The sequence below is a fragment of the Rhinolophus ferrumequinum genome, chromosome 11 (assembly GCF_004115265.2).
Source record: "Rhinolophus ferrumequinum isolate MPI-CBG mRhiFer1 chromosome 11, mRhiFer1_v1.p, whole genome shotgun sequence".
Classification (NCBI taxonomy): Eukaryota; Metazoa; Chordata; class Mammalia; order Chiroptera; family Rhinolophidae; genus Rhinolophus; species Rhinolophus ferrumequinum.
Genome location: NC_046294.1, coordinates 86,239,535 through 86,264,153, shown reverse-complemented (window position 1 = coordinate 86,264,153; position 24,619 = coordinate 86,239,535). Strand labels below are relative to the sequence as shown.

General features: G+C 49.1%; 3 protein-coding genes across 3 annotated transcripts; 1 reads left to right on the top strand and 2 right to left on the bottom strand.

Annotated features, from left to right (window-relative positions):
• Positions 1–2,373: 2,373 nt before the first annotated feature.
• On the bottom strand, positions 2,374–4,861 carry APOC3 (apolipoprotein C3). Its single transcript, XM_033118884.1, has 4 exons — positions 4,753–4,861; positions 4,030–4,097; positions 3,758–3,881; positions 2,374–2,682 (listed from the first exon to the last, which is right to left on the bottom strand). The coding sequence occupies exons 2-4, from the start codon at positions 4,082–4,084 to the stop codon at positions 2,559–2,561; spliced, it is 303 nt and encodes a 100-aa protein (XP_032974775.1). The 5' UTR covers positions 4,085–4,097; positions 4,753–4,861; the 3' UTR covers positions 2,374–2,558.
• Positions 4,862–8,647: 3,786 nt separating this feature from the next.
• Positions 8,648–11,216, top strand: APOA4 (apolipoprotein A4). The gene is made up of 3 exons (XM_033118798.1): positions 8,648–8,824; positions 9,187–9,313; positions 10,087–11,216. The coding sequence occupies exons 1-3, from the start codon at positions 8,776–8,778 to the stop codon at positions 11,057–11,059; spliced, it is 1,149 nt and encodes a 382-aa protein (XP_032974689.1). The 5' UTR covers positions 8,648–8,775; the 3' UTR covers positions 11,060–11,216.
• A 12,273-nt stretch (positions 11,217–23,489) lies between these two features.
• Positions 23,490–24,329, bottom strand: LOC117030483 (40S ribosomal protein S3a-like). Its single transcript, XM_033120566.1, has one exon. It carries the CDS (start codon positions 24,311–24,313, stop codon positions 23,519–23,521), a length of 795 nt encoding a protein of 264 aa, XP_032976457.1. The 5' UTR covers positions 24,314–24,329; the 3' UTR covers positions 23,490–23,518.
• Between the last annotated feature and the right edge of the window lie 290 nt (positions 24,330–24,619).

Below are 24,619 nucleotides of genomic sequence, written 5' to 3'. Positions count from 1 at the left end.
ACCAGTCTGCTTTGGGGGCTCCAAGCCCTGCCACCTCCTTTTTCTGCCAGCTCTGGCCTGAGTCAGAAAAATAATCACCACATCTTATAGGGAATCAGCACATTTTAATTTTCAAAATGCTTTCAATATACATTATCTTACGGCATCCTTCCCCAAATCCTGGGTAGACAGCCATTAAAACCATGGTATGGATGAGGAAGCTAGAACTTGGAGTTGGGAAGTCACTCACCAAAGTTGAAGAGCTGGATGGGCTAGGTTGCCCATTTCAGACCCATTTGCCCCTGGAAATCCGTGGTTATTTTAAAAAACCAAATGTGTGGCCAGGCACTGAAGTTGATCTGGGTGTGCACACACACACGCACACACGCACACGCACACGCACGTCCTCCTGTGCGCGTGCTTGTTCGCAGCCTGCCCCTCTGCACTCTCAGGCTCATAGAGCCCTGTGTGTGCACATGGCTTCACAGACCTTCAAAGGCCGGGACAGTACCTTCGTGGAGCCTTCCCGACCCTCTCCCCTCAGGGCCTTTGCCCCCGGTGCAAGCCGCTGGGTAATCGCCCCTCCTCCATCTCCAGTGTGTCTTAACTCTTGGATAAACCAGCAGGCTTTTTAGTTCCTAACCATTCTGAGCTACAACAATAAGTATCAAGCCCAGATCTGAGTGAGAACATTTCCCAGGTGTGGGTGCTGGGGTCCCTGGCCCAGCTGGGCCAGAAGAGAAGCGCAGGTGGATTTCCAAAGAGGGAACAGGAGTCTTTCAGTGGGGCTGGATGTAGGAGGTGTGACAATTAAGTTCGTGAACTTGTTGCAACAATGTTTTTAACCTTTTTTTTTTTTTTTATATCAGAGGGATTCTTCATTGTGAATTTGTACCAAGTGGACAAACAGTTAACCAAGTTTCCTATTTGGAAGTGCTGAAAAGGCTGCATGAAAAAGTTAGACGACCTGAACTTTTTGCCAACAATTCATGGCTCTTGCATCATGACAGTGCACCAGCTCACACGGCACTGTCTGTGAGGGAGTTTTTAGCCAGCAAACAAATAACTGTATTGAAACACCCTCCCTACTCACCTGATCTGGCCCCCAATGACTTCTTTCTTTACCTGAAGATAAAGGAAATATTGAAAGGAAGACATTTTGATGACATTCAGGACATCAAGGGTACTACGACAACAGCTCTGATGGCCATTCCAGAAAAAGAGTTCCGAAATTGCTTTGAAGGGTGGACTAGGTGCTGGCGTTGGTGCATAGCTTCCCAAGGGGAGTACTTAGAAGGTGACCATAGTGATATTCAGCAATGAGGTATGTAGCACTTTTTCTAGGATGAGTTCGTGAACTTAATTGTCTGACTTCCTAAGAAGACCACCAAGATCTGTTAGGGAGCCCTCCGCAAACAGGCATAAGAGTAACTCAGCTTCTTTCTGTGTCAGCTGAGCAGAATACGGGCAGAGGCCTGGATCTGTTGTCTGCTGCTTCTATGATGCTGGACAAGGGCTTTCACTTTTCTGAGCCTCAGTTTTGCACTGGAAGAGTCGGGGACCTGCTCCAGTAGAGTGTGCTTCTGGAACTCTCTGATATGAACTTCTGTTAGGTGGTGGGGACACAAGCGAAGCAGCTTCTGTGGGTGACCTTTGGTTCCTTCTTAGTTCCCAGCAGCCCCCTCCCCCATTCCAATCCTGGTCCCAAGGGCAATCAGCTCAGCCTATAGCAACACAGACGACCATTTACCAGGTACCTTTGATGTGCCAGGTACTATGCACTGTCTCATTTCATTGATTCATTGATTGATTGATTGATTCATTCATTCATCCATCCATCCATCCATCCATCCAACAAACCTATAATGGAAGGGATATTATTGTGCTCACTTTACAGGTAAGAAGCTGATATAACATGATGGAGCCAAGACTAGAGCCTAGTTGTATCTTACTCTAACCACTACCCCAGCAGCCTCCTTCCCTCAAGTGTGGTTGAGAAGGCCAGGCAGCCCAAGTACAGCGAGTCAGCTCCATAATTTTGGTGAATGCACACAGTGTCAACTCTGACGATGACATAAAAGTGCCAGGCACAGTGCCGTGCATAGAGCACACACTCAAGTCATGTTATACAGCATTTGACAGTTTATCAAAGTATTGTCAAACCTATTATTACATTTGCTCCGCCACATAAACCTGTCGAGGCAGGCAAGGTAGGTGGGGTTACTCCTACCTTACAGATGAAGAAACTCGGGCCCAGACACCACCCAGACACTAAGAGGTGGTTAGGGCACTGGCCTCAGGCCTGCCTGAGTTGGAGTCAGTCCAGTGCCCGCTCACAGAACAGCCCAAACATGCCCACGACCAAACATACATGGCACGCATGGGACAGCCCACTCACAGCAGCTTCTTGTTTATTGGGAGGACAGCATGCCTGGGTCAGGTGGGTCAGGTCTGGGGAGTGGGGTGAGAGGACTGAGAATGCTGTCCCTTTCAAGCAAGTGTCGGGGGCAGCCCTGGAAGCTGCAGGACCCAAAGAGCCAGCGGGATGGATGGGCAGGCGAACTGGGGGTGTCGAGGGCTCAGATGGCCTCAGAGTCTGGAGCTGGTGTGTCCTCAAAGGTCGAATCCCAGAACCCAGAGAACGTGCCCGTAAGTGTGCTCCAATAGTCTTTCAGGGAGGAGAAGCCATCAGTCATCCAGTCCCTGAGGGTGAAATCAGTGAGGGGGTACAATAGAGGTGGGGGTGAGAGTTCATCTGTGGGCAGCAGCCACCACGGGGCCCCCGCCATATCCCCACTGCCTCTCCCCGCATCCTCTCAGCCTCACCCAGCAATACCCCCTGAGACCACAATCAGGGTCCGCCATGGCTCCACCCAGGCAGAACAGATGCAGAAGGTGGTGATGGGACCCTAGCTCAAATCCAGCTCTTACTTCTCCAGGTTGGGGTGAACATTTGTGCCCCCACTGATCTGAGACAAGCTGGAGAGGAATGATTGGGCAAAGAGATGTGTAAGGTCAGGCTGTCATTCTGTCCTAGGCAAATGATGTCCCCAGGAGTTATACAACTTGGTGGCCCTTGAGTGGGATGGGGCAGAGGGACGCAGTCTCTCATTTGGAAAATCATTAGAGGATTAATTAGCTTTGTGATCAGGGGCAGGTCACATAACCTCTCTGAGCCTTGATTTTCTCACCTGCAAAATGGGGAAAATAATACCTGACTCCACAGCCGGCTCTGAGGACCAAGAATGTTTGTGAATGCCTCTGCTACGTAAATGCCAGTCAATGCTGGTGGAGTGGAGGTGGGGAGAGGAGAGGAACAGAAGGCAGGGGGGGCCGGGTGGTGGAGGAGGGACAGACTTCTGCTCACAAGGGGCCCAGGGCTGGGAACAAGCAGAAACACACACAAACACGCTGGGCTGAAACTGGGTCAGGTGGAGCCTCCTAGCCAAACCTCTAGTCAGACAGTCAGAAAACAAAAATGGAAATAAGGGCTAAAATGGCCTTTCTTAGAACCATGCAGGGCACCTGAGGGAGAAAGGAGGGACCGCAAAGGGAGAAGAGGCCAGGAGGAGACAGCCGCCTCTGTCATCTCTCCACGGCAGCCTGAGAAAGCCCTGGGAGGGAACCCTGTTTTGTAAACCAGAACATGGAAGCTCAGAGAGGTGCACGTCCTTGGTGGGCGTGGGAGAGCCTCAGCCCCATGACCAGGGCTGTCACCACGTGAAAGGCAGGTGGGAGCTGGGGAGCTGCTGCCAAGGACAGGGAAGTGAGGGCATACCTGGCCTGCTGGGCCACCTGGGACTCCTGCATGCTGGCCAGGGCATCCTGGGCTGTCTTGCTGGCTTGCTGCATGTAGCCCTGCATGACGCCCAAAAGGGAGGGATCCTCGGCCTCCAAGGCTCCTGTGAGGACAGCAGGGCTGAGTGGGGTACCCTTGGCTCCTGCCCAGCCACCCGTCAGTGCCCGGGATCACCAAGCCACCTCCCAAAGGTCCTCCGGGTAGACAGCTGTCCCCACCTGCCCCCCGCCCCTTCCCCACAAGTGGCTTACGGGCAGAGGCCAGGAGAGCCAGGAGGGTGGCAATGAGGATGACCCGGGGCCGCATGGTGCTTCTGCTCCTGCAGGGAAGTGTCCTGTGAGGGGTACCCCAAGTATCCCCCTCCACCTCTCGGCCCTCCCTGGGGAAGTGGCATGGCCCTGAACGTGGAACTGAGCCGGATCAAACCAGGCGGAGAGAGGGCCTGCACCCACGCTAACACGGGGAGATGGAAGGCATTCAGAAAGGGCGCTCGGGGAGACCCAGCCCAGAAGGGAGGACAGATGGGATGGAGCGGAAAACCCACCAGACTAAGAATCAGGACACCTGGGTTCTGGCCTAGTTTCTGCTATTAACAAACATGCTGTATGACTTCGGGTGGATTTATGCCCATCTACAGGCCTGAGTTTTTCTGTCTGCGATAGGACTGGGGTGTCTAAGGCTTCTTCCAGTCCTAAACGTGCAGAACGGGGGGACAGTGAACAGATCTGCAGCCAGCTCCAGTCCCAGTTCTGCCACTATGCTCCATGTAGCTTTGGGCAAGTCACGTCTCCTCCAAGGGCCTCAGTTTCCACCAGTGTGCAATTGGAGGTGGGGCCGCTCATCAAGCCCTACATCTTTGGCAAGCTCTTCCTACTCCAGGCTTTGCTGGCTGGGCCGACAGAGACCCTCCTCTCCCCCACTCCCCCACTCTCCCCCTCTCCTGTCCCCCATCTCCCCCTCCCCAAGGGCATTACCTGGAGTAGCTGCTTCTTGGAAGGAACTGAGTGGGCAGACAAGAGGGCTCTGACCTGTTTTATATTGTCCCCAGGTCAGTGAGCACTTAGGGCCCAGCGAGCCGGGCAAAGGTCACCTGCTGATCAGTCTAGACCAGGGCCTGAGGCAGGGCAGTCAGATGCAGCCAGGCCTGCTGGGAGAGTTGGGAAATCTCTAGAAGGCTGGGAGTGCCCATGCTACTCTCCTGCCATCCCTGCAGCCCAGATGGGCTCAGGAACCAGGGGTGGGGGAAGGTATGGAGCCTAGGGAGACCCCATTCATTCCAAGCAGCCTGGCTCCCTAGGGAGAGGCTGGTGAGATGGGAGAGGGGCTGAGGGGACAAGCCAGGGGTCTTTAGGTCCACCTTACCCTTCACATTTGGTCCCTTCCTCTCCCACCCCCAAGCCCTGAAAACAGCCTGAACTGGGGGGATGGTGGAGGAAAACGCTCAGGGTGTTGGGACTGGGGTATCTAGAGTGAAGTCACAGAAGGCAGAGGCTTGTGTAGGGAGGGTTACACAGCTGAGTTCATATAGCACCCCTCCACAGCATCTCCATCTCTGGTTTCAATCCCAGTGCCGCTTACCCAGAAACCTCCCTGACCTGGCCCAGGGGAGGGGTTGTGGGAGAAGGGCCAAGGCCACTCTGAGCACAAGGCCTTTGTCCTGCCCCACCTCCCCTCTCTTCACCTTGCCCTCTGGACCCACAGATAACATTCCTGGGGCAGGAGCTGGGCTCGTGGCTGAGGCCCTCCCCAAACTGTGGCAGCTGGGATCAAGTCCCATTGCTGAGTACCTCTCATCACGGGATTCCTCAGCTTGGAAATAGCAGCCCGGTCAGAAGCCCCAGCAGGGTGGTACTGACCTGGGTAGAGAAGCCAGGTGTGTGGGCCCACACTGCTGGGTCACAGCATGCCCTGAGGCCTGGGACCTTATCTCTTTCAAAGGGCTTAGCACTCCTACCAGCTCCCAGCCTGGGTCTCTGTAGAGGTAAGGGCTATCTCGGTAGGGGCCCTCTCAGTGGACAACCTAAGCTGCCTCTCCCTACCTTCTCCTCTCCCTCCCTCCCACCTGGCTCCTGGAACGAGGCAATCGCTCTGGGCTTGGCCCACAGACCTCTCTAGGGAGTAAAGGGTGTGGGGAGAGGACACTTGAGCAGCTGAGGCCATAAATGGTCCTCCGGGGTTCGGTTGACTCTCTCTGCTTCCACTTTTGTCCAAGTGAGGCTTAGTACATGAACCTCTGTTATCCTGGTGCCTGCCACTGGGCTGGACTGGGCAGCTCTGATTCAGCCCTGCCAGCCAGAAGCCCTCGTGCATCATGCCTCTCCACGCTGGAAGTCCCTCCTCGTATCTTACCTGGATTCTTCCCACTATAACCGAAGTTACCCACCTTTAGTTCTGACCTGGGATATGAGCTGGTATGGAGCATATGTGGGACATGTGTCCCCATGACTTCCTATTCCTGGCTGGGCCTGTGCCTGGCTGGGCCTGAGCTGTACTTCTAGGCTCCAATCTCTGGGCTGACCACTGCTTTGACCCCTGCAGGTGGAGAGGAGAGTGGCTGTAGGTAATGCTGGACTATCAGCCTGATCACCTCACCAACCTTTAGGTCTATCTGTTGTACATACAAGGAGACTGAAGCTCAGAGAGGGATGCAACTTGCCCAGCATCATATACCCTTTGTGCTCACCAAATGTGGCCATCCCATGACCCATAGGACCAGGCCCAAAGAGAACCAGAGGCCCAGAGGAGACAGTCTGCTCCTTCCATCGGCACTTGCACCCTCTAAGACTGGGCACAGGGCTGCACTCTCCCCACCCCCAGAACAAATCGGTTCACAGAATGATACAAAACATGCCCGCAGACTCTGGGAAATACACGCGTCATTAATGGCGTCCCAGCCACCACACGTCAGGAGGCAGCAGAGCCTCCCCACGGCTATGGGTGCACGCACTGCCTGTGCCAGCCCCTTTGCTCTAGCCCTTAGCTTTGTGCCCACAGATAGCTAATATATCTGCACACTTCTACAAATCTGCATACGTCCTGGCAGACATGCTCAGACATACTCAAACCAGCACAGGACACTCACAGTATGTGCACACCCAGGTGAGGGAGATGGACAAACTCTGAACCTGTCACATGCTGGCGGCATCTGCTGCTCAGACTGTAAGTCCAGGAGGTCAAACTGCAGCTGAGGTGTCCTTCATGACTCACTGTCCTCCTCATCTCTGGCCTGGGGGTAGGGGGTAGGGAAAGGGATGCGGGCACTGGGCGTCGACCTTTTTGGCCACCCCAAGCTGGACTGTGCTTGATTCAGGAGCAGGACCAGAACTGATGGGTCCGTGTTGCAGGGAGTCAGCCTTTCAGGGGTGTCATATGACCGGCACTGACTATGCACCAGGCACTGTTCCAAACGTCGCACAGATTATCTCAGGAATCCTCACAGCCTAGGAGGCAGCTGAGGCTCAGAGAGGTTAAAAGACTTGCTCAAGGTCACACAGACAGTGAGTTGGGAAGCCCAGATGCAAAACCAGGCAGTCTGACTCCAGAATCTGAACCCTCAACAACTACTGCAACACAGCATGGACTGCTCCAGGGGGGAGGAGCTCCCTGACACTCGAGGTGACCATGGCTGGTATGGGGACCCTGCAGAAGGGATGCAAGCAACAGAAGGCCTTTTAGCTGTCTTCATCCCGAAAGCCATCAAACCATTTCTGGTATATGAACAAATGGAGATGCGGTAAATCAGGGTTAGCACAATGTGGTCTCTTCTAATGGCAGATAATTGGGACCCCCCCACCTGCCAGGCACTGTGCTCATGGAGGGCAGCCAACAGTGCAATACGATGGATTTCTTCTCATAGTCACTCAAGGCAGCATGGCATGGTCCAGGAGAGGATGGATGTCTTTTTGTGGTAGTGTAGGTGCCCTCCTTTGGAGAGAACGTGAGAAGTCCAAGAAGAAGACCTCGTGGACATCCCCACCATAACCCTCCCCACCTGGGTGAGAGGCCCCCTGAAAGCCTCAGTTCCCGTGATTCGTCACAAGCTGACACTCCTGCCTTGGGCTGTCCCATCCATCACTTGGTATCACGCATACCTGGCGACTTGCAGAGGGCTGGGTCTAACTCTGCCATACTCACTGGAGGGGTGAGCATTATACTGTATTCCCTACTTTGTTCCAAATCAGGAAAACAATGTTATTTATAACAACAAATTTTTAGTGCTTACTCTGTGCCAGGTACTGTACTACTCCACAAGAAACACCTCATTTAATGTACCAAGTAACCCCACTCCTCAGAGGAGAAGCCGGCTGGGAGCTGAGCCAGGTTGGATCACAATGAAGCACATTCACAATTAACCCTTTCAACACAGAGCCCTGCCCACAGGCTCACAAAGGGACCTTCTCCTGGGCGCACCTTGACCAGAACCCTGGATCTTAGCTCGCTGCCCCCATCTGTGGCCTCGGGTGTCCCAGTCCAGTGTCAGATGCTCTGAGATGGAGTCAGGATTGGGTGATTTGGGGGTGCGGGGTAGACAGAGGAGGCGTGACTCTGTCCTCCCCCTGAAGCCTGGCACAGACCCAGAGCTGCCAGCAGAGCCTCTGAGGCATCAGTCCTGGGCTCAGGGGTTCCCTGGGCCTCATCTGTCCCGCAGCGCACGGCGCCCTCACCCTCCTTTCTGTACTGGGTGGGGCACAACCAGGGAACAATTGCTTCTATCTGCTGCCTAAGCCCCAGTCTGCTGTCAGCTTCCACGTTGCCTTAAGGTCACAAAAGTCCAAAAGGCCTCCTCGGAATGTGTCACCTTCCAGCGTGGAGTCACACTGGGAGAGGAGGTGAGGAGGGCAGTCCAGCAGGGGTTTAAATATCTGGCTGGCTCCGAGCTTCAGTCATTTCAGACGGCAGCACAGGTGAGCCAGCTGAGAACCTCTCCTCCAGCAACTCTGATTCCAGGAAGGATCCAGTGCAGTGAGGGACTCTTCCAGCCCAGCAAGGAGCCCAGGATGTTCCTGAAGGCTGTGGTCCTGACCCTGGCCCTGGTGGCTATCACTGGTGAGTAGGAGCTGCCTTTGGATGGGGCTCTCATGCAGGACCCATTTGTTGCATTTGAGTGGGGCAGAGTGGAGAGTCTGGGGCCAAGGCCAGGGGACAGTTCCCAGTACGTGCTGGTCCCCAGCTGGGCGCCCAGGGCTGCCCAGTTTCTACGCAGCACACAGGAGAGCTGGGCCATTTGCAGCAGCAGGCCCTCGGGCATGGGAGCTATACCAGTTTCATATGCCCCTGGGGCCTGTAAGTAGCCAAACTGAGAGTAAAATCGGTAGCTGGGCTCCCCACTGTCATCCCATGAGCAGCACGGGGCTGCTGCAGAGGGACAAGGGGACAGGTCCTCATGAGTTGCTCTGTTTCCTGCCCAGGTGCTCGGGCGGAGGTCAGTGCCGACCAGGTGGCCACCGTGGTGTGGGACTACTTTAGCCAGCTGAGCAACAACGCCAAGGAGGCCGTGGAGCATCTCCAGAAGTCTGAGCTCACCCAGCAGCTCAAGTAAGAGGGGCACAGCCTGCAGGGTGGGGCCTCTCAGAGGCCATGCGATGTGTGGGCCAGGGCTGAGCTCACAGGCAGGAGACCTGAGCTTAGGTAGCGCCGATGTCTCTGCACCTGGGATCCACATATGCACATAGGGAGGTTGGACTGAATAATCCCTAAGGTGTCTTCCTGTTCGAACTTTCTAGAGTGTGACGAATGGCCATATCTTAGCATTGAGGCTCATGAAAGAAAGGGAGGGAGGGCAGTGCTGTGAGGGCTGGGTTTTAATACATGCCAGACGGACAGGGCCCTGTGAAGTCATGGGAAGGGAGGAGGGATATTTGGGAAGCCTCTGAGGGTGGGCACATGCAAGGAAGCCAGCATGGTTGTGTGGCTAGAAGACCCTGGGAGACATCAGAACAGAACATTCCATTAGAGAATGTGATCTGTGTCACAGCACACCTCAGCTGGGAAGGACCTCAAAGTCCATTCCTTACAGATAGGGAGAGGGAAGCAATCTGTTCAAGGTCACATGATAAATGTGACTCAAACTCAGGGGGCGATCCCGACATACAAATTCAGTATAATAACTTAGTCTATTACATACATTCTCTCAAATCATCATCCACCACAGGGAAGGCCACAGGGAAAAGATGGGTGAACTCGGTACCCCTGAACACTCACCTGTCCTAGGCAGGTGTGTATAAATAAGGTGAGTGCTATATCAGGGGACGAGTCCTGGCATGCAATGCCCAGTGTAACCGTGGCTCCCTTGTGCCCTTCGCCGGCAGCACCCTCTTCCAGGACAAACTTGGGGAAGTGAATACCTACGCGGGTGACCTGCAGAAGAAGCTGGTGCCCTTCGCCACGGATCTTCATGAACGCCTGACCAAGGATTCGGAGAAGCTAAAGGAGGAGATTCGGAAGGAGCTGGAGGACCTGCGGACCCGGCTGCTGCCCCACGCCGAGGAGGTCAGCCAGAAGATCGGGGACAACGTGCGACAGCTACAGCAGCGCTTAGGGCCCTATGCGGATGAGTTGCGCAGCCAGGTCAGCACACAGGCAGAGCAGCTGCGGCGCCAGCTGACTCCCTACGCGCAGCGCATGGAGACCGTGCTGCGTGAGAACGTGGACAACCTGCAGACCTCGCTGACGCCCTACGCTGATGAGCTCAAAGCCAAGATCGACCAGAACGTGGCAGAGCTCAAGGGGCGCCTCACTCCCTATGCGGATGAGCTGAAGGTCAAGATCGACCAGAACGTGGAAGAACTGCGCCGCAGTCTGGCTCCCTACGCGCAGGACGTCCAGGACAAGCTCAATCACCAGCTCGAGGGGCTGGCCTTCCAGATGAAGAAGAACGCCGAGGAGCTGAAGACCAAGATCTCGGCCAATGCCGAGGAGCTGCGGCAGAGGCTGGTGCCCGTGGCTGAGGATGTACGTAACAAGCTGAAGGGCAACACCGAGGGGCTGCAGAAGTCACTGGCGGAGCTGAACAGCCACCTGGACCAGCAGGTGGAGGAGTTCCGCCGCAAAGTGGAACCCTACGGCGAGACCTTCAACAAGGCTTTGGTGCAGCAGGTGGAGGAGCTCAAGCAGAAGCTGGGCCCCCATGCGGGGGACGTGGAAGGCCACTTGAGCTTCCTGGAGAAGGATCTGAGGGACAAGGTGAACTCCTTCTTCAGCACCCTCAAGGAGAAAGAGAATCAGGACACGCCGCTGGCCCTCCCCCAGCCGGAGCAGACGCAGGCCACCCAGGAGAGCTGAGCTGCCCTTGGTGCTCACGCCCCACCACTGGCACCTGCCCTGCCCTGCCGCCTGTCTGTCTATCTGTCCCAAAGCAATTCTTGTACGAGCTTGAGGACACATGTCCTGTGGAAAGTGACACTTTCTCTCGCTACTCAATAAAACTTGTGAGAAACTAGCCCAGTCTGCTTGTAGTTTGACTTCTCAGTGTTGCTGGGCTTGAGGTCGGGAGGAGATCCCTGGTTGGCAAAGCTTAGCAGGGGCCAGCAGGGGATAGTTTGGGGGATACCGGAGTTGGGGAGATGAAAACTGTGGGAGAGGTGAGGGCAAGGTGTGCTGAGAGGGGTGTGGGTAGTGTGCCAAGGGGGATGTAGAAAAAGATGTCACACATTATTCAAAGACAAAATACGCAGCCCATTATATGCACTTAGCCAACAAATATTGATTGAGTGCCCTCAATGTGCCAGTCACTATTCTAGGCACCCGGCAATGAGCAAAACAGCCTTTGTAGAGTCTGACATTGTGCTTCACTCTGAGGGGGCTACGGATGTAAGAAAGACATGGTCCCTGGCTTTGGGGAGCTCCTGGCACAGTGGGGGAGACTGCCCTTCCTTGCATTAGCTCTTCTGTGCCTCATTTGTGTGAATTTTAGTTTAATCCACCCCACCCCACCCGACTCCCATTATAAAATTGATCATGCTTATTTTAGAAATTTCTTGACTGCTAAACCCATGGTTCCCAGAGTTGAGGAATGAGGCCTAGAGACATAGATGAGTCCTGGGAGGTGGGATGAAGCAGGTGCCCGGGGCTTGTGGGGCCCTCGTGTGCTGTGTGCAGTTATCACCTGCGCAGGGGCCTGCCTGTCTGGGGCTGAGGTTGTCAGCTACTGGGGTGCACCGCAGGGGAGGAGGAGTCGGGCCCCAAGCAGTCTCATCAGCGCAGCCAGCTGTAGACAGCTGCAGCCTCTGGAGTGGGCTCCCCTTCTCCCCCACCACAGCTCTCAGAGGCTCACAGACTCCTTGAGGAGGAAGATTCAAAGAAGAACCAGTTCAAGCCTTCGTTCAAACCAAATGACTTATATCCTGACTGTTACCTCTGATTCCAGGTCTGCAAGTCCAGCCCAACAAGCTTTCCCTTCTCAGAGTGGGGTGCAGGCCTTTCAGGGTTTTCCTTGAAGATACCCAGAGCACACCCTGGGGGCAGGGCCCAGGGGCGAGTGCTCAGGGGCCTCCTCCCTCCCGCCCTCCCTCCCAAGGTGCTCTCAGAACAGCAGCCCCACAGGCCTTGTCTGGCCCGGGCCTGTCTCGCTCTGGCCGTTGTGTCAGCCTGAGCGTCTGTTTATTGGGAAAGGTTCCACTTGGGAATCAGGCAAACCTGAGTTTGAACCCTGGCTTTTCTGCTACTGATGAGTGATTTAAGGCAGAAAGTCTGACCTCTTTTGGAAGATCGGAAAGCTAATGCTCAGCGCACGGAGCTGTGAGGGTTTGATGGACTGGTGTATGTTAAGCGCTTAGCACAACATGGGGCAGAGTAAACGTGCAATAACTGTCCCCATGTTGATGCTGCCACTGTAGCACAAGATGCCCAATAAGTGGCACTTCCTCTCTCTGCTCACTCCTTGTCCCCCCGGCACCAGGTCGCATGCTCTGTAACATGAGGTCACCAGAGCTGGCCAAGGGCAGACCCTTGGGCCTCCCTGGCCCTGGCTGCTCTCAGGCCCACAAGAAGGGCAGGAACTGACCTGTGAAAACACCTTGATAGTCCCCCGGGCACCTGGAGGTTTACTGGCTGGCTTTAGGAAAGCGCCAAATAGAACAAGGCACTAAAAGGAAGTGGGACAGAAGGTTAGCAGGTTTCTGAAAGCTTCAGAGATGTTCTCAGACCTCATGTGAGGACCTCCTGGCTGAGTGCTGTCTCCGGGATCCCTGGGGCCTCAGTGTCTCCCAGAGCCTGGTCCTGATCATGAGTCTTTGATGGTCTCCCCCACAGTCTCCCAGAGCCCTCCTGCAGGTCTCTGAGGGTCCTGCCATGGCTCTGGTTCCACTGGATGAAGAACGCCTCTCCTATACCTTGATTTCTCACCTCGTCTTCAGTCTCCGGGGTCCAGGACCTGGCAGACGTCTGCTGGTAGTAGCATCACTCTTGGCTGCCCAACCTCTGACCCTCTGTTGGCTTATTTGGGGGAATTTCTCACTTCTGAGTCTGGATGTGTGTCAAAGTCTGCCTCCCATGAGAGACACTAAAAGTGCCTGCGTCGTGCTTTCCAGCCTCCTTTCCTCTAGGGTGTGACATGGGGCCTACGCTCAGCAAATCAGGTGTAGTGTCCCAGACTCGGAATAAGGAGCTGGTGTAAAGAAACAGGGAGAGTATACGATCCTGGCTGGGGCAGTGGGGCAGCAGCAACCAGTTTGCAACCGGGCTGGAGCCTCAGTCCACGGCTGCCAGGTGTGCTGGGCTATCCTGGCTCAACAGTGGCAGCAGTGTTGTCCCCACAGGTCTGATTCTGTGCAGTGGTCGTGGCCATGTTTCTCCCCTAGCTTCCCTTATGCTTGTCTATTTTCCCAATCAGTACTCCAGCTTTCCTTGAACATTCCAGAAATATTTGAATAAACTCATTTTCTACTTGTATCTTCGAGTAGTTTTTTGTGGCTAGCAATTCAGAACTTTGATTAACATGTCCCTTCTCTCTTGCAGTGGTTTCTCCTGCTGTGGGTCTTGGAAGCTATACCTGACCCCTGATCTGTTCTAGTCGGTTCTGTTGATTTGTCTGAGATATACATATTAGTCTTCATTAGGACTGGTTATGTCTTGCAAGGAAGGCAGCCTTTCTCTTCTGTTCGAAGCTAGTGTGTGGGCTATGTCTCTTGTGCCTCAGTCAACCAAGGGATGTCTCTAGCCGCTAAGCAAATTGGACAGCGGAGATCAGGAAATTACGATGCTGCACCCAGTTTTGGCAGCCAACTCTATCCACCCTTTTCAGAGGTGCTCTGACAACCACACTCAGGTCTTCCATGAGGTCCTTAGTTCAAGTAAAACTCTGATTTGGTTTGGGGAATCTCTTTATTTATGGGAAGACGTCCAAGATAGTTTAAGAAAAAACAAAACAAAACCAAAACAAAAATGCAAGGTCCTGAATATTATGCACTGTACAATCCCATTAAGAAACACACATGCATATTTGTATGTGAATGTGTCAGGAGGTGAAAAGTCAGTTAATTCAACAGTTAGACCTAGAATTCCACTGAGAGAAAGAATTGTATTTGGTGGTCCCCACTGGCTGCTAAAGCGGAGAGCGACTCTGAGGAACTGGCTGGAGGGAGACCAGGAAACAGAGGGGGCTTCAACTGCTCTGTGCTTGCCCTGTACAGGCATCTGAGTGCTAATGAATAGCGGGAAACTGACGGAGGTCACAGAAGGGAAAACGCGGACTCAAAGAGGAGGCTGAAGTCCCCCCTCCCAAAAGCTGGCCAATGAGGAACACCTAGTGACAAAAGGTTGTAGAACTTTTAAACGCAGGGATGGCAATAAGGCTCACACTTTGTGCTTACTATTGTTAAGAGCTTTAAAAAAACATGGTATATAATGTACCACATCCACTCACAAGAGACTGTGACATCAAAGGTGCCGCAGGTGAGGAGAAGGCAAGTCAGAATATTGAGGTTCATTACCTAGCAAGTGGTGGAACTGAGATTGGAACCTGGGCTGTCCAGCTACAGAACTTTAATTACCAGGGTGTGATGCCTCTAGGGTGAGCCTGGCTTAATGAGGAGAAGACTAAGTCCTACCAAGAACCTTCATGGAGAAAGAGGGAATGCCCACCACAGCAGGGCAGTTGGGTTCTGCCCAATCACATTTGAATCCCAATATCTGGCTTACAATATCTGGCTTACATAGATACAGACTTTAAGACAATGTTTTAGTATTACTTTTTATTGTGGGGAAATATATATAACACATACTTTGCCACTTTAACCATTTTTAAGTGTTTAGTTCAGTGGCATTAGTTACATTCACAATGTTATACAACCATTATCACTATCTACAAAATTTCTTAATCATTCCAAATAGACACCGTATCCATTAAGTGATTCCCCGTTACCACTCCCGCACTCCAGCCCCTGGTAATCTCTAATCTGCGTTTTTTTCTCCATGAGTTTGTCTCTTCTAGGCAGTTCAGGTAAGTGGAATCATACCACATTTGTCTTTGTGTGTGGCATCTTTCACTTAGCATGTTTTTAAGGTTCAACCATGTTGTCGCATGCATGTATCAGAATTTCCTTCCTTTTTAAGGCTGAATATTATTCCATTGCATGTACATACCACGTGCTGTTTATCCATTCATCTGTCCACGAATACTTGAGTAGTTTCCATCTTTTGGTTATTGTGAATAATGCTGTTATGCATATCAGTGTAGAAATATCTCTTCAGGTCCCTGCCTTCAATTCTTCTGTGTATCCAGAAATGAAATTGCTGGATTGAATGGTAATTCTATGTTGAATTTTTTGAGGAACCACCATGTTGTTTTTTATAGCAGTTGTACCATTTTGCTTACCTACCAACAGCACACAAGGGTTCATTTGTCCCCATCCTCTCCAACAGTTGTTATTTTCTGTTCTTTCTTTTTTAAAAACAATAATCATCCTAATAGTATTACTTTAAAAACTAGAAATAAACAAACAAATGTATATTTGCCAGTGCTTCTCCAAGATCCAGTCTTTGCCACCTGGCAAGACTGAAGCACTTGCACACAGGAGAACGACGCAGGTAGAGTCCTCTGTGAGTGCCAGGGAAGGGCATTTTCTGGACTCTGGTGTAGCCCACATCAATGTCTCCCAACAGTTCCCCAAGAGCTCAGCACAATTTCAGACCTGAAGCTCCCGGGCTACCTCTGGCTCATCAGGTGACCTGGAGATAACAGACTCCTCTGTGGGCATGGGTTAGTGCCCCAAAGGGAGTGTCAGCCAGCCCCAGTGTGGGTCAGGCTGAAATGCTAGCCACACCCCTGCGCCCATCCCCAAAGCTCAAAGGTCAGAGTCATCTGAGAACATCAGAAGGGTCACTACTTCTGACATCAGTGGTGTATGGAATGGCCCTGATTAGGGAGAAGAGAGCACAATAGGGCAAAAGGAGGAGTCTGGGGCCCACCTTCTCTTGTACCCACAGGTCCTTGCTGCTGTTGAGAGTTGGTCCCAACTGGGTCAAAAGCAATTCCTGCAGTGGCACGCTATGTCCTCGTGGTGTTATCATAGGACACCCTGTGCTCCCAGGAGGGGGAGCACAGGTAGTGGAATGCTCTGGAGAGAGAAACAACTAGGGTGGAGCTATCTAAGTATTTCTGTGTCTGAGTGCACAGAGGGCGGAACCATGGTTATCTTGCTGCGTGACAACAAGCAGGTAATTATGGAGAAGCACAATTAGAGACCCCAAATTTTCCATGTCAGAACAGTAAGGATTTGAGCTGCTGGCTCTGAGATGGTGGATTGATGATATGGTACGGCCTAGGCACACAAAATCTCAGGATGTTAAGATTGGAGGGAACTACTGTGTCTCTCAGTCTAGTTCTTTTGACATCATCTCTAACAAATGAGCATAACTGCACTAACAGCCTCTTGACATCCAACACACCATTTTTTGTTCATCATTGTATTTACAGAGTGTGGTAGCCAGCTTCCAAGAAGGCTCCAAGATTGACCCTCATCTCTAATATTCACACTCTTCTTGTATTGAAGACGGCTGACCTATGTGATCAACAGGCTATTGTGGAAGTCATGGTATGTGACTCCCAAGGGTAGGTCATAAAGGGCATTGTGTCTTCCCCCTTGCTTTCTCTTGGATCATTGACTCTGAGGAGAGACAGGTACCATGTTGTGAGGACACTCAAGTAGCCCTGTGGAGAGGTTCACATAGGGAGGAACTGTAGCCCTTCCTCAAGAGCCAGCACTAACTTGCCTGCCATATGAGTAGGCCACCTTGGAAACAGATTCTCCAGCTTTGGTCAAGCTTTCAGATGACTATAGCCCTAGGAAACATCCTTCCTGTAACCTCATGACAGACCTTGAACCAGAACCATTGACCCACAGAAATTTTGAGAGATCATATGACACTAAACTTTGGGGTGGTTTGTTTTTCAGCAAGCTAACTAATACACAGCCTCTAGCACAATGCCAGGAACACGGTCACTACTCAATTGTTGAGTGAATGAGTCTTGCTTAATATCGAACTTTTCTGCAGACGGCCAACTTACCATCTCTCCACATAATTGATTTTATCTTTGGACAACTCTTAAAGATTATTAAAATTAAACTGGTTCTTTCTCAATAGAGCTTTGATCTCACTTTTACTCCTTTTTTGAATCACAGAATAATTATAATTGCTTTATATACGTTCTGCCCAAAGGAACTATACCCAGAGACTTCTAGCATGGAACCCCAAATACTGTGGACAAAATTGAGCCACAGAGGTGCCATACTTCACAGCTGCCTTGAGATGTAGAATCTTGGTGGTTTCTTTTCTTTTCTTTTTAAGATTTTTATTAAAAATCTAGTTAGCATACAATATTATGTTAGTTTCAGGTGTACACAACAGTTATTCAACATCTATATACCTAAAGAAGAGATCACCATAAGTCCAGCAACCATCTGACACCGTACCATGCTATCGCAATATTATTGACAACCTTCCCTATGCTGTACATTATATTCCCATGACTTATTTGTTTTATATCTGGAAGTTTAGGCCACTTATTCCCTGTCCTTTCCTCCCCCTCCTTTTTAATTTTTCAGTTACAGGTGACATTCAATATTACTTTACGTTAATTTCAGGTGTACAGCACATGGTTAGATGTTTATATAATTTAAGAAGTGATCCCCCTGACTAGTCTAGTACCCACCTGGCACTATACATAGTTATTACCATACTATTGACTATATTCTCTATGCTTTACTTTACATCCTCATGATTATTTAGTAACTACAAATTTGTACTTAATCCCTTCGCCTTTTTCACCCTGCCCCCAAACCCTCTCCCATCTATCACCCTGATAAATCTAGCACCCATCTGACACTATATATTGTTATTACAATATTATTGACAATGCGAGGTCAGGCAATTAAGTTCATGAACTCATCCTAGAAAAAGTGCTACATACCTCATTGCTGAATATCACTATGATCACCTTCGAAGTACTCCCCTTGGGAAGCTATTCATCGAAGCCAGCGACTAGTCTACCCTTCAACGCAATTTTGGAACTCTTTTTCTGGAATCAGAGCTGTCATCGTATTACACTTGATGTCCTGAATGTTATCAAAATGTCTTCCTTTCAATATTTTCTTTATCTTCAGGTAAAGAAAGCAGTCATTGGGGGCAGATCAGGTGAGTAGGGAAGGTATTCCAATACAGTTATTTGTTTACTGGCTAAAAACTCCCTCACAGACAGTGCCATGTGAGCTGGTGCATTGTCGTGATGCAAGAGCCATGAATTATTGGTGAAAAGTTCAGGTCGTCTAACTTCTTCACACAGCCTTTTCAGCACTTCCAAATGTTAAACTTGGTTAACTGTTTGGCTAGTTGGTACACATTCATAATGAATAATCACTCTGATATCAAAAAATGGGTTGGTAACATCGTTGCAACAAGTTCTCGAACTTAATTGAGAGACCTAGTATTCCTTATGCTATACCCTAAAACCCCACGACTACTTTGTAAAAACCAATTTGTACTTCTTAATCCCTCTCCCTTTTTCATCCACCCCCTCAACTCCCCTATCATCTGAGAACCATCAAAATGTTCTCTGTATCTGAGTCTGCTGCTGTTTTGTTCTTGTTTTGTTTTGTTTTTTAGATTCCACATGTAAGCGAAATTACATTGCACCAGTTTTCACTGACATACTCCACTCAGCACAATACCTCCAGATGAATCTATGCTGCCACAAATGACTAGAACCCATTCTCTTTCCTGGTCAAGCAATATTGCAGTGTATAGGTACCACCTCCTCTTTATCCATTCATCCATCGATGGACACCCAGGCTGCCTCCATATCTTGGCCACTGTAAAAAATGCTGTAACAAACATCCACAGGTCCTCTCGAAGTAGTGTTTTGGGTTTCCTCGGATAAATACCCTGAAGTGGGATTGCGGAGTCATTCTTTGCCTCTAGTTATAGCCTCTACTTTAAAGTCTATTTTGTCTGGTATAAGTATTGCTACTTCAGCTTTCTTTGTTGTTGTTTCCATATTTATGAAATAACTTTTTCCTTCCCTTTACTTTCAGTGTGTGTGTGTGTGTGTGTGTGTGTGTGTGTGTGTGTGTGTGTGTGTCTTTCAGTCTGAAGTGAGTCTCTGGTAGGCAGCATATGTAAGGGTTTTGTTTTCTTCTCCATTCAGCCACCCTATGTTTTTGATGGAAGCATTTAACCCACTAACATTGAAAGTAATTATTGATAGATATGTAGTTATTGCCATTTTATTATTCATATTTTTTTATCTCCTCCCCCCAACCCCCATTTCAAAGAAGTTCCTCTAATATTCCTTGTAATACTGGCTTGGTGGTGATGAATTCCTTTAGCTTTTTCTTGTCTGGGAAGCTCTTTATCTGTTTTTTTAATTTTAAATGATAGCCTTGCTGGGTAGAGTACCCTTGGTTGTAGATCCTTGTTTTTTATCACTTTGCATATTTCCTGCCAATCCTTTCTGGCCTGCAAAGTTTCTGTTGAGAAATCAGCTGACAATCTTATGGGAGTTCCCTTGTAGGTAACTAACTGCTTTTCTCTTGATGCTTTTAGGATTCTCTCTTTGTCTTTAACCTTTGCCATTTTAATTACAATGTATCTTGGTGTGGGCCTGTTTGGGGCGCTCCCCACTTCCCAGGCTTGTATGTCTATTTCCTTTGCCAGGTTAGGAAAGTTTTCAGTCATTATTCCTTCAAATACATTCTCATTCCCTTGCTTTCTCTCTTCTCCTTCTGGTACCCTTATGATGTAAATGTTGTTGTTACACTTGATATTGTCCCAGAGGTATCTTAAACAATCCTTTTTTTAAATTTTTATTGTTTTTTGCTGTTCCAATCAGGTGTTTTATGCTACCTTGTCTTCCAAATCACTGATTTGTTCCTCTGCTTCATCTAGTCTGCTGGTGATTCCTTCTAGTGCATTCCTCATTTCAGTTATTGTATCCTTCACTTTTGACTGGTTGTTTTTTATGGTTTCTGTGTCCTTTTTTATGTTTGCTATCTCTTTGTTGAAGTTCTCACTAAGTTCCTTGACCACCCTTATAACTATTGTTTTGAACTCTGTGTCTGGTAGGTTGCTTGCCTCTGTTTCATTTAGTTCTTTTCCTGGAGTTTTCTCATGTATTTCTTTGTTTCCTCATTTTAGCTGCCTCTCTGTTTTTGTTTCTATGTATTAGGTAGGGCTGCAAAGTTTCCCAGTCTTGCCAAGTGGTCTTATGTAGTAGGGGTCCTGAGGGGCCCAGTGGTACAGTCTCCCTGGTCACCTGAGCTGGTTGTTCCAGGAATGTCCCTTGTGTGGGTTTTGTGTGCCCTCCTGTGGTAGTTGAGCCTTGATTGCTGTTAGTGTGTTAGTCAGTGGTATTGACCCTCAGGCTGCCTGGCTGTGGGGTTTGGCCGCATCCACAGCTTATAGGTTGCTGTGCGGGGAGCATACCCCATGTAGCAGGATTCACCCCAGCAGGCTCTGGTGCCTGTTGAGACCACTCTTTGTGTGTGCCTCTTATGGGGCTAATTGGGTGGTGATCTCTTGTAGTCTAAAGCCAATCTCCAGGTATGTTAGTTTTGGAGCCTCTTAGAACAGGCTCCAGTGCAGGCCCATGTCAGCCACTGCCTATGATTGGCCGGGGGAGTACTTGGTAGATGCTATAAAGTGATCCACGGTCAATCACTGCCTGTGCTGTACCAGGAGGTGCATGGGAGAAACGTCTGCCACCAATACTGGGTCTGGGGTAGCTCTGCAAAAAGCCAGAACACTCAGAGGCCTGCTGCCACCTGCCGACTCCTGTAAGGTTCAGCCGCTGATAAAGCCTCCTGCGGTCCAAGAGTTGGGTGAGGCAGGGAATCATTGAGTCAGCAGTGGGGGTGGGCTCAACACAGGAAAGATGGTGCCCACCAGCAGGCTACACAGAAGAAGGGGCCCACACAGGGAAAATGGGGACTGTCCCTCCAGTCCTTACCCCAAAGTTACACAACTCAGCCTCTCCCCATATGTCAACACCCCCAGAGTCACCGTCCCTTTGCCAGAGCCCAGGGTGAGTGCCTGCATGGGTCCTTTAGGAGGATGTCTGGGTTTCTCACAGCCTTCTGTCCCACCCAGATGATTGGAATCCCCACTGTCTTTCACAGCCAGAGTTGTGGGGGCTCCTCTTTCTGGCACCAGTGTTCTGAGCTGGGAAGCCTGTTGTGGGGGGCTGGGGTCCCTCTCTTTTTCATGGGGAACCTCTGTGGCCTAGATATCTCTCCTGATTTTCAACCACCACATGTGGGTATGGTACAAGCCCGTTTTGCATCTCTGCTCCTCCAACCAGTCCCCACATAGCTTCTTTATATCCTTAGCTATAAAACTTCTGTTCAGCTAGACTTCAGATGGCTCTCCAGGTTGATTGTTCTATAATTTAGTTGTGATTTTGATGTGTTCATGGGAGGAGGCAAGCACAGCACTTATCTACTCCACCATCTTGGATCTCTTCCAAATCTTGGTGGTTTCTGAGAGGGCAGAGGTCTTATCTAATCTTGTTTATTCTTGTGTAGTCAGCACCCAGCACATTGACTAGAACTTAGTAAGTGCCCAATAAATATTTGTCTAAAAAAAATAATAAATGAATTTAATTAATCTTTATTTTTTCTGTTCAGTTTTACAGTATATATATATGTTCATCTTTACCAGGTAATTCTGAATTGTTTACCAAGGTGATTATACCACTTTTTTTTTTATCTCTTTCGATAATAGGAACTTCCTGAACAGGCTTTCTAATTTTCTTTTTTTATTATTAAATAAATTGTATTGGGGTACATTGTGTTTCTCCAGGGCCCATCAGCTCCAAGTCGTCATCCTTCAATCTAGTTGTGGAGGGAGCAGCTTACTGGCTCATGTGGGAATCGAACCGGCAATCCTGATGCTCAGAGCTCATGCTCTAACCAACTGAGCCATCCAGCTGCCCCTCTCATTTTCTTTTTCATTTTTTTTCCACTCATAGTCCCTATTTTTGCATGTTCTCCTTTCTGGGAGATTTCTTCACCCTCTATTCAGTTTTTTTGTTTTTGCAATCTTTTTTTTTTTTTTTATACAGTGTCCTGTTCTTATTTATTTCATCAGTGTTATATATTCTTTTAACTCTCTGATGATATTAGTGATATTTTTAAGTGTTCTTTTTGTATAATCTCAGTTTTCTTCAAGTTTCTTTTTAAACATGTTGGCTTATTTTGGTCTCTATCTTCCATGTTAGGATCTTTTCTCAAATGACTGGTAATCTTTGCTTGTCTGCTTAAATTTAAGAGTGTGGATTTTAAAGCCTATTTGAAACTCCAAGTACATGAGTAGTACTTGTTGACTATGAGCTTCACTGTTGGGTGAGCCACAGGAATGTTTAGGTGGGGAACCCCCAATGTAAAAATATTTAGGCTTTTCCATTTCAGCTGGTCATGTTTCCCTAGGAAGCTTCTCCCATCCTTCTTCCTGGAGTGTAAAGACCCAGATACTAGTGTTATTGGGGCCAAGTGTAAGAAGCAGGATGGGACTCAGCATTCAGCGGGCATACTTGGATTTCCTCTGTTTCTAATACAGTACCCCGTCCTCAAATTGCCTGGTATTCTCCCTCCACAGATCTTTGATCTTTCCCTTTTCAGAGAATAAACCCTCAGTCTTCTGCCAAAATGAGAAAAAGGAGCCAAAGTTTACCTGCTTTTTAAATAGTTTCAACCAATCTTTCATGTTTTACAACGGCTTCCCCATTCACCTCTACTTTTGCTGGTACCTGGTGCTTGCAGTTCAGAGCTGTTATGTATGGCTGCACAGGTTGTGCACAATTCTGAGGGCACCTTTCTTACACTGTAGATGTTATGTTATTGTATATTTATTATGACAAATTTCTGGCAGGGTGTTTTGCAAAAAGGGAAGTTAGTTCTAATTCACACACAGCTATAATATGGCCTAGCAGCAGATTTACTAAGTTCCTTAGCGTTTTGCAAATTTACTGTAATCAATCAGGTTGGAGCGCATCTTTCCCCATTGCCAACTTATGATTAGCTTTCTCAGGCCTGCTAAATTATTAGGTTGGGGTAAATATAATTGCGGTTTAAAAGGTTAAAGATAATTGCAAAAACTGCAATTACTTTTGCACCAACCGAATAATTGCAACTGGTCTGGCTGCTGTATAGCTTTCAAAATTTTGCTGTGGTTTTTTTCCCCCCATTCTTTTTTTTTTTTTTTTTTTTTAACATTAACGGGTTTTATTTGTCACCATGAAAAGTCGGATTTTTAAACAGATTCTTGGACTGGGGGCTCATATCCATCAGCTCGTTCAACTTTAGCACCTGTCTCATCCCCAGTAGCTTTTCCAGAGCTTCTACCTTCACCATGAAGCTCCATGAGTTTTCCCAATTCAAACTTGGGCTTCTTCAGCATTTTGACTTTTCTAACAAAGACATCATGGAGAGGATAAACAGATTGGCAAGCCTTTTCTATGTCTTCTCCAATGCTGTTGGGAATCAATTTATTGACCACTTCTTTCAAGTCATTTGTCTGCACCTCTCGGGTCATGATTTCTATCATCTTCTTCCTGATGTGGCGGACCTGTTGATGCTGAGCATAAGAAGTCTTCTGAATCTGATTGTTGCGTTTTTTAGTGAAACCAACACAGAACAGACGAAGCAAATAACCATGGGTAGTCTTGACATCAACATGAGCTTCAATCATGGTCTGCCATTTTTTGACCATGGAGCACATTTTGTCATGCGTAAGATCCATGCCATGGAAATTAGTCAGGCAGTTTTTGCCCTGAACAGCCTCAGTAATTAACTTGAATTTCCTAAATGCAACTTCATCATTCTGCAGATCTGCTAGGCTCACTTCAAAAACACGACCCTTGAGACCATCAGACGCAATTTTGGTTCCTTGTGTTCTTGTGACTAGAGTTTTCCCAATATTTCTTATGTTGAACATAGCTGGTGCTTTCACATCATACCAATCTTTCTTAGAAAATGGGTCAACCACTTTTTTCTTGGCTCCTTTCTTGCCGCCTTTCGTAAGGCGCTTATTCTTACTGACCACCATGGTGCTGCTCAGAGAGCCAAAAAAAAAAAAAAAAAGCCCCCCCCCCATTCTTCTTGTTCCTATGTGTTTACATCTTTTCTGAAGAGATCTCTTCACTCTAGAGTCAGAAAAAAGTGAAATTAGATATATGCATTCAATACGTTATGTGTATCTGAGAGTCCACAAAAGTAGCATAGACAGAAGATCACTGAAGACTTTGTGGTACATTCATTCCTCTAGAGTATAAGCCCCTGGTTCCCACCGACCTGGGAGGTCTTTAGTACTACTGCAATGGGTTTGTGAATAGGAATGTACCTGTCTAGAAAA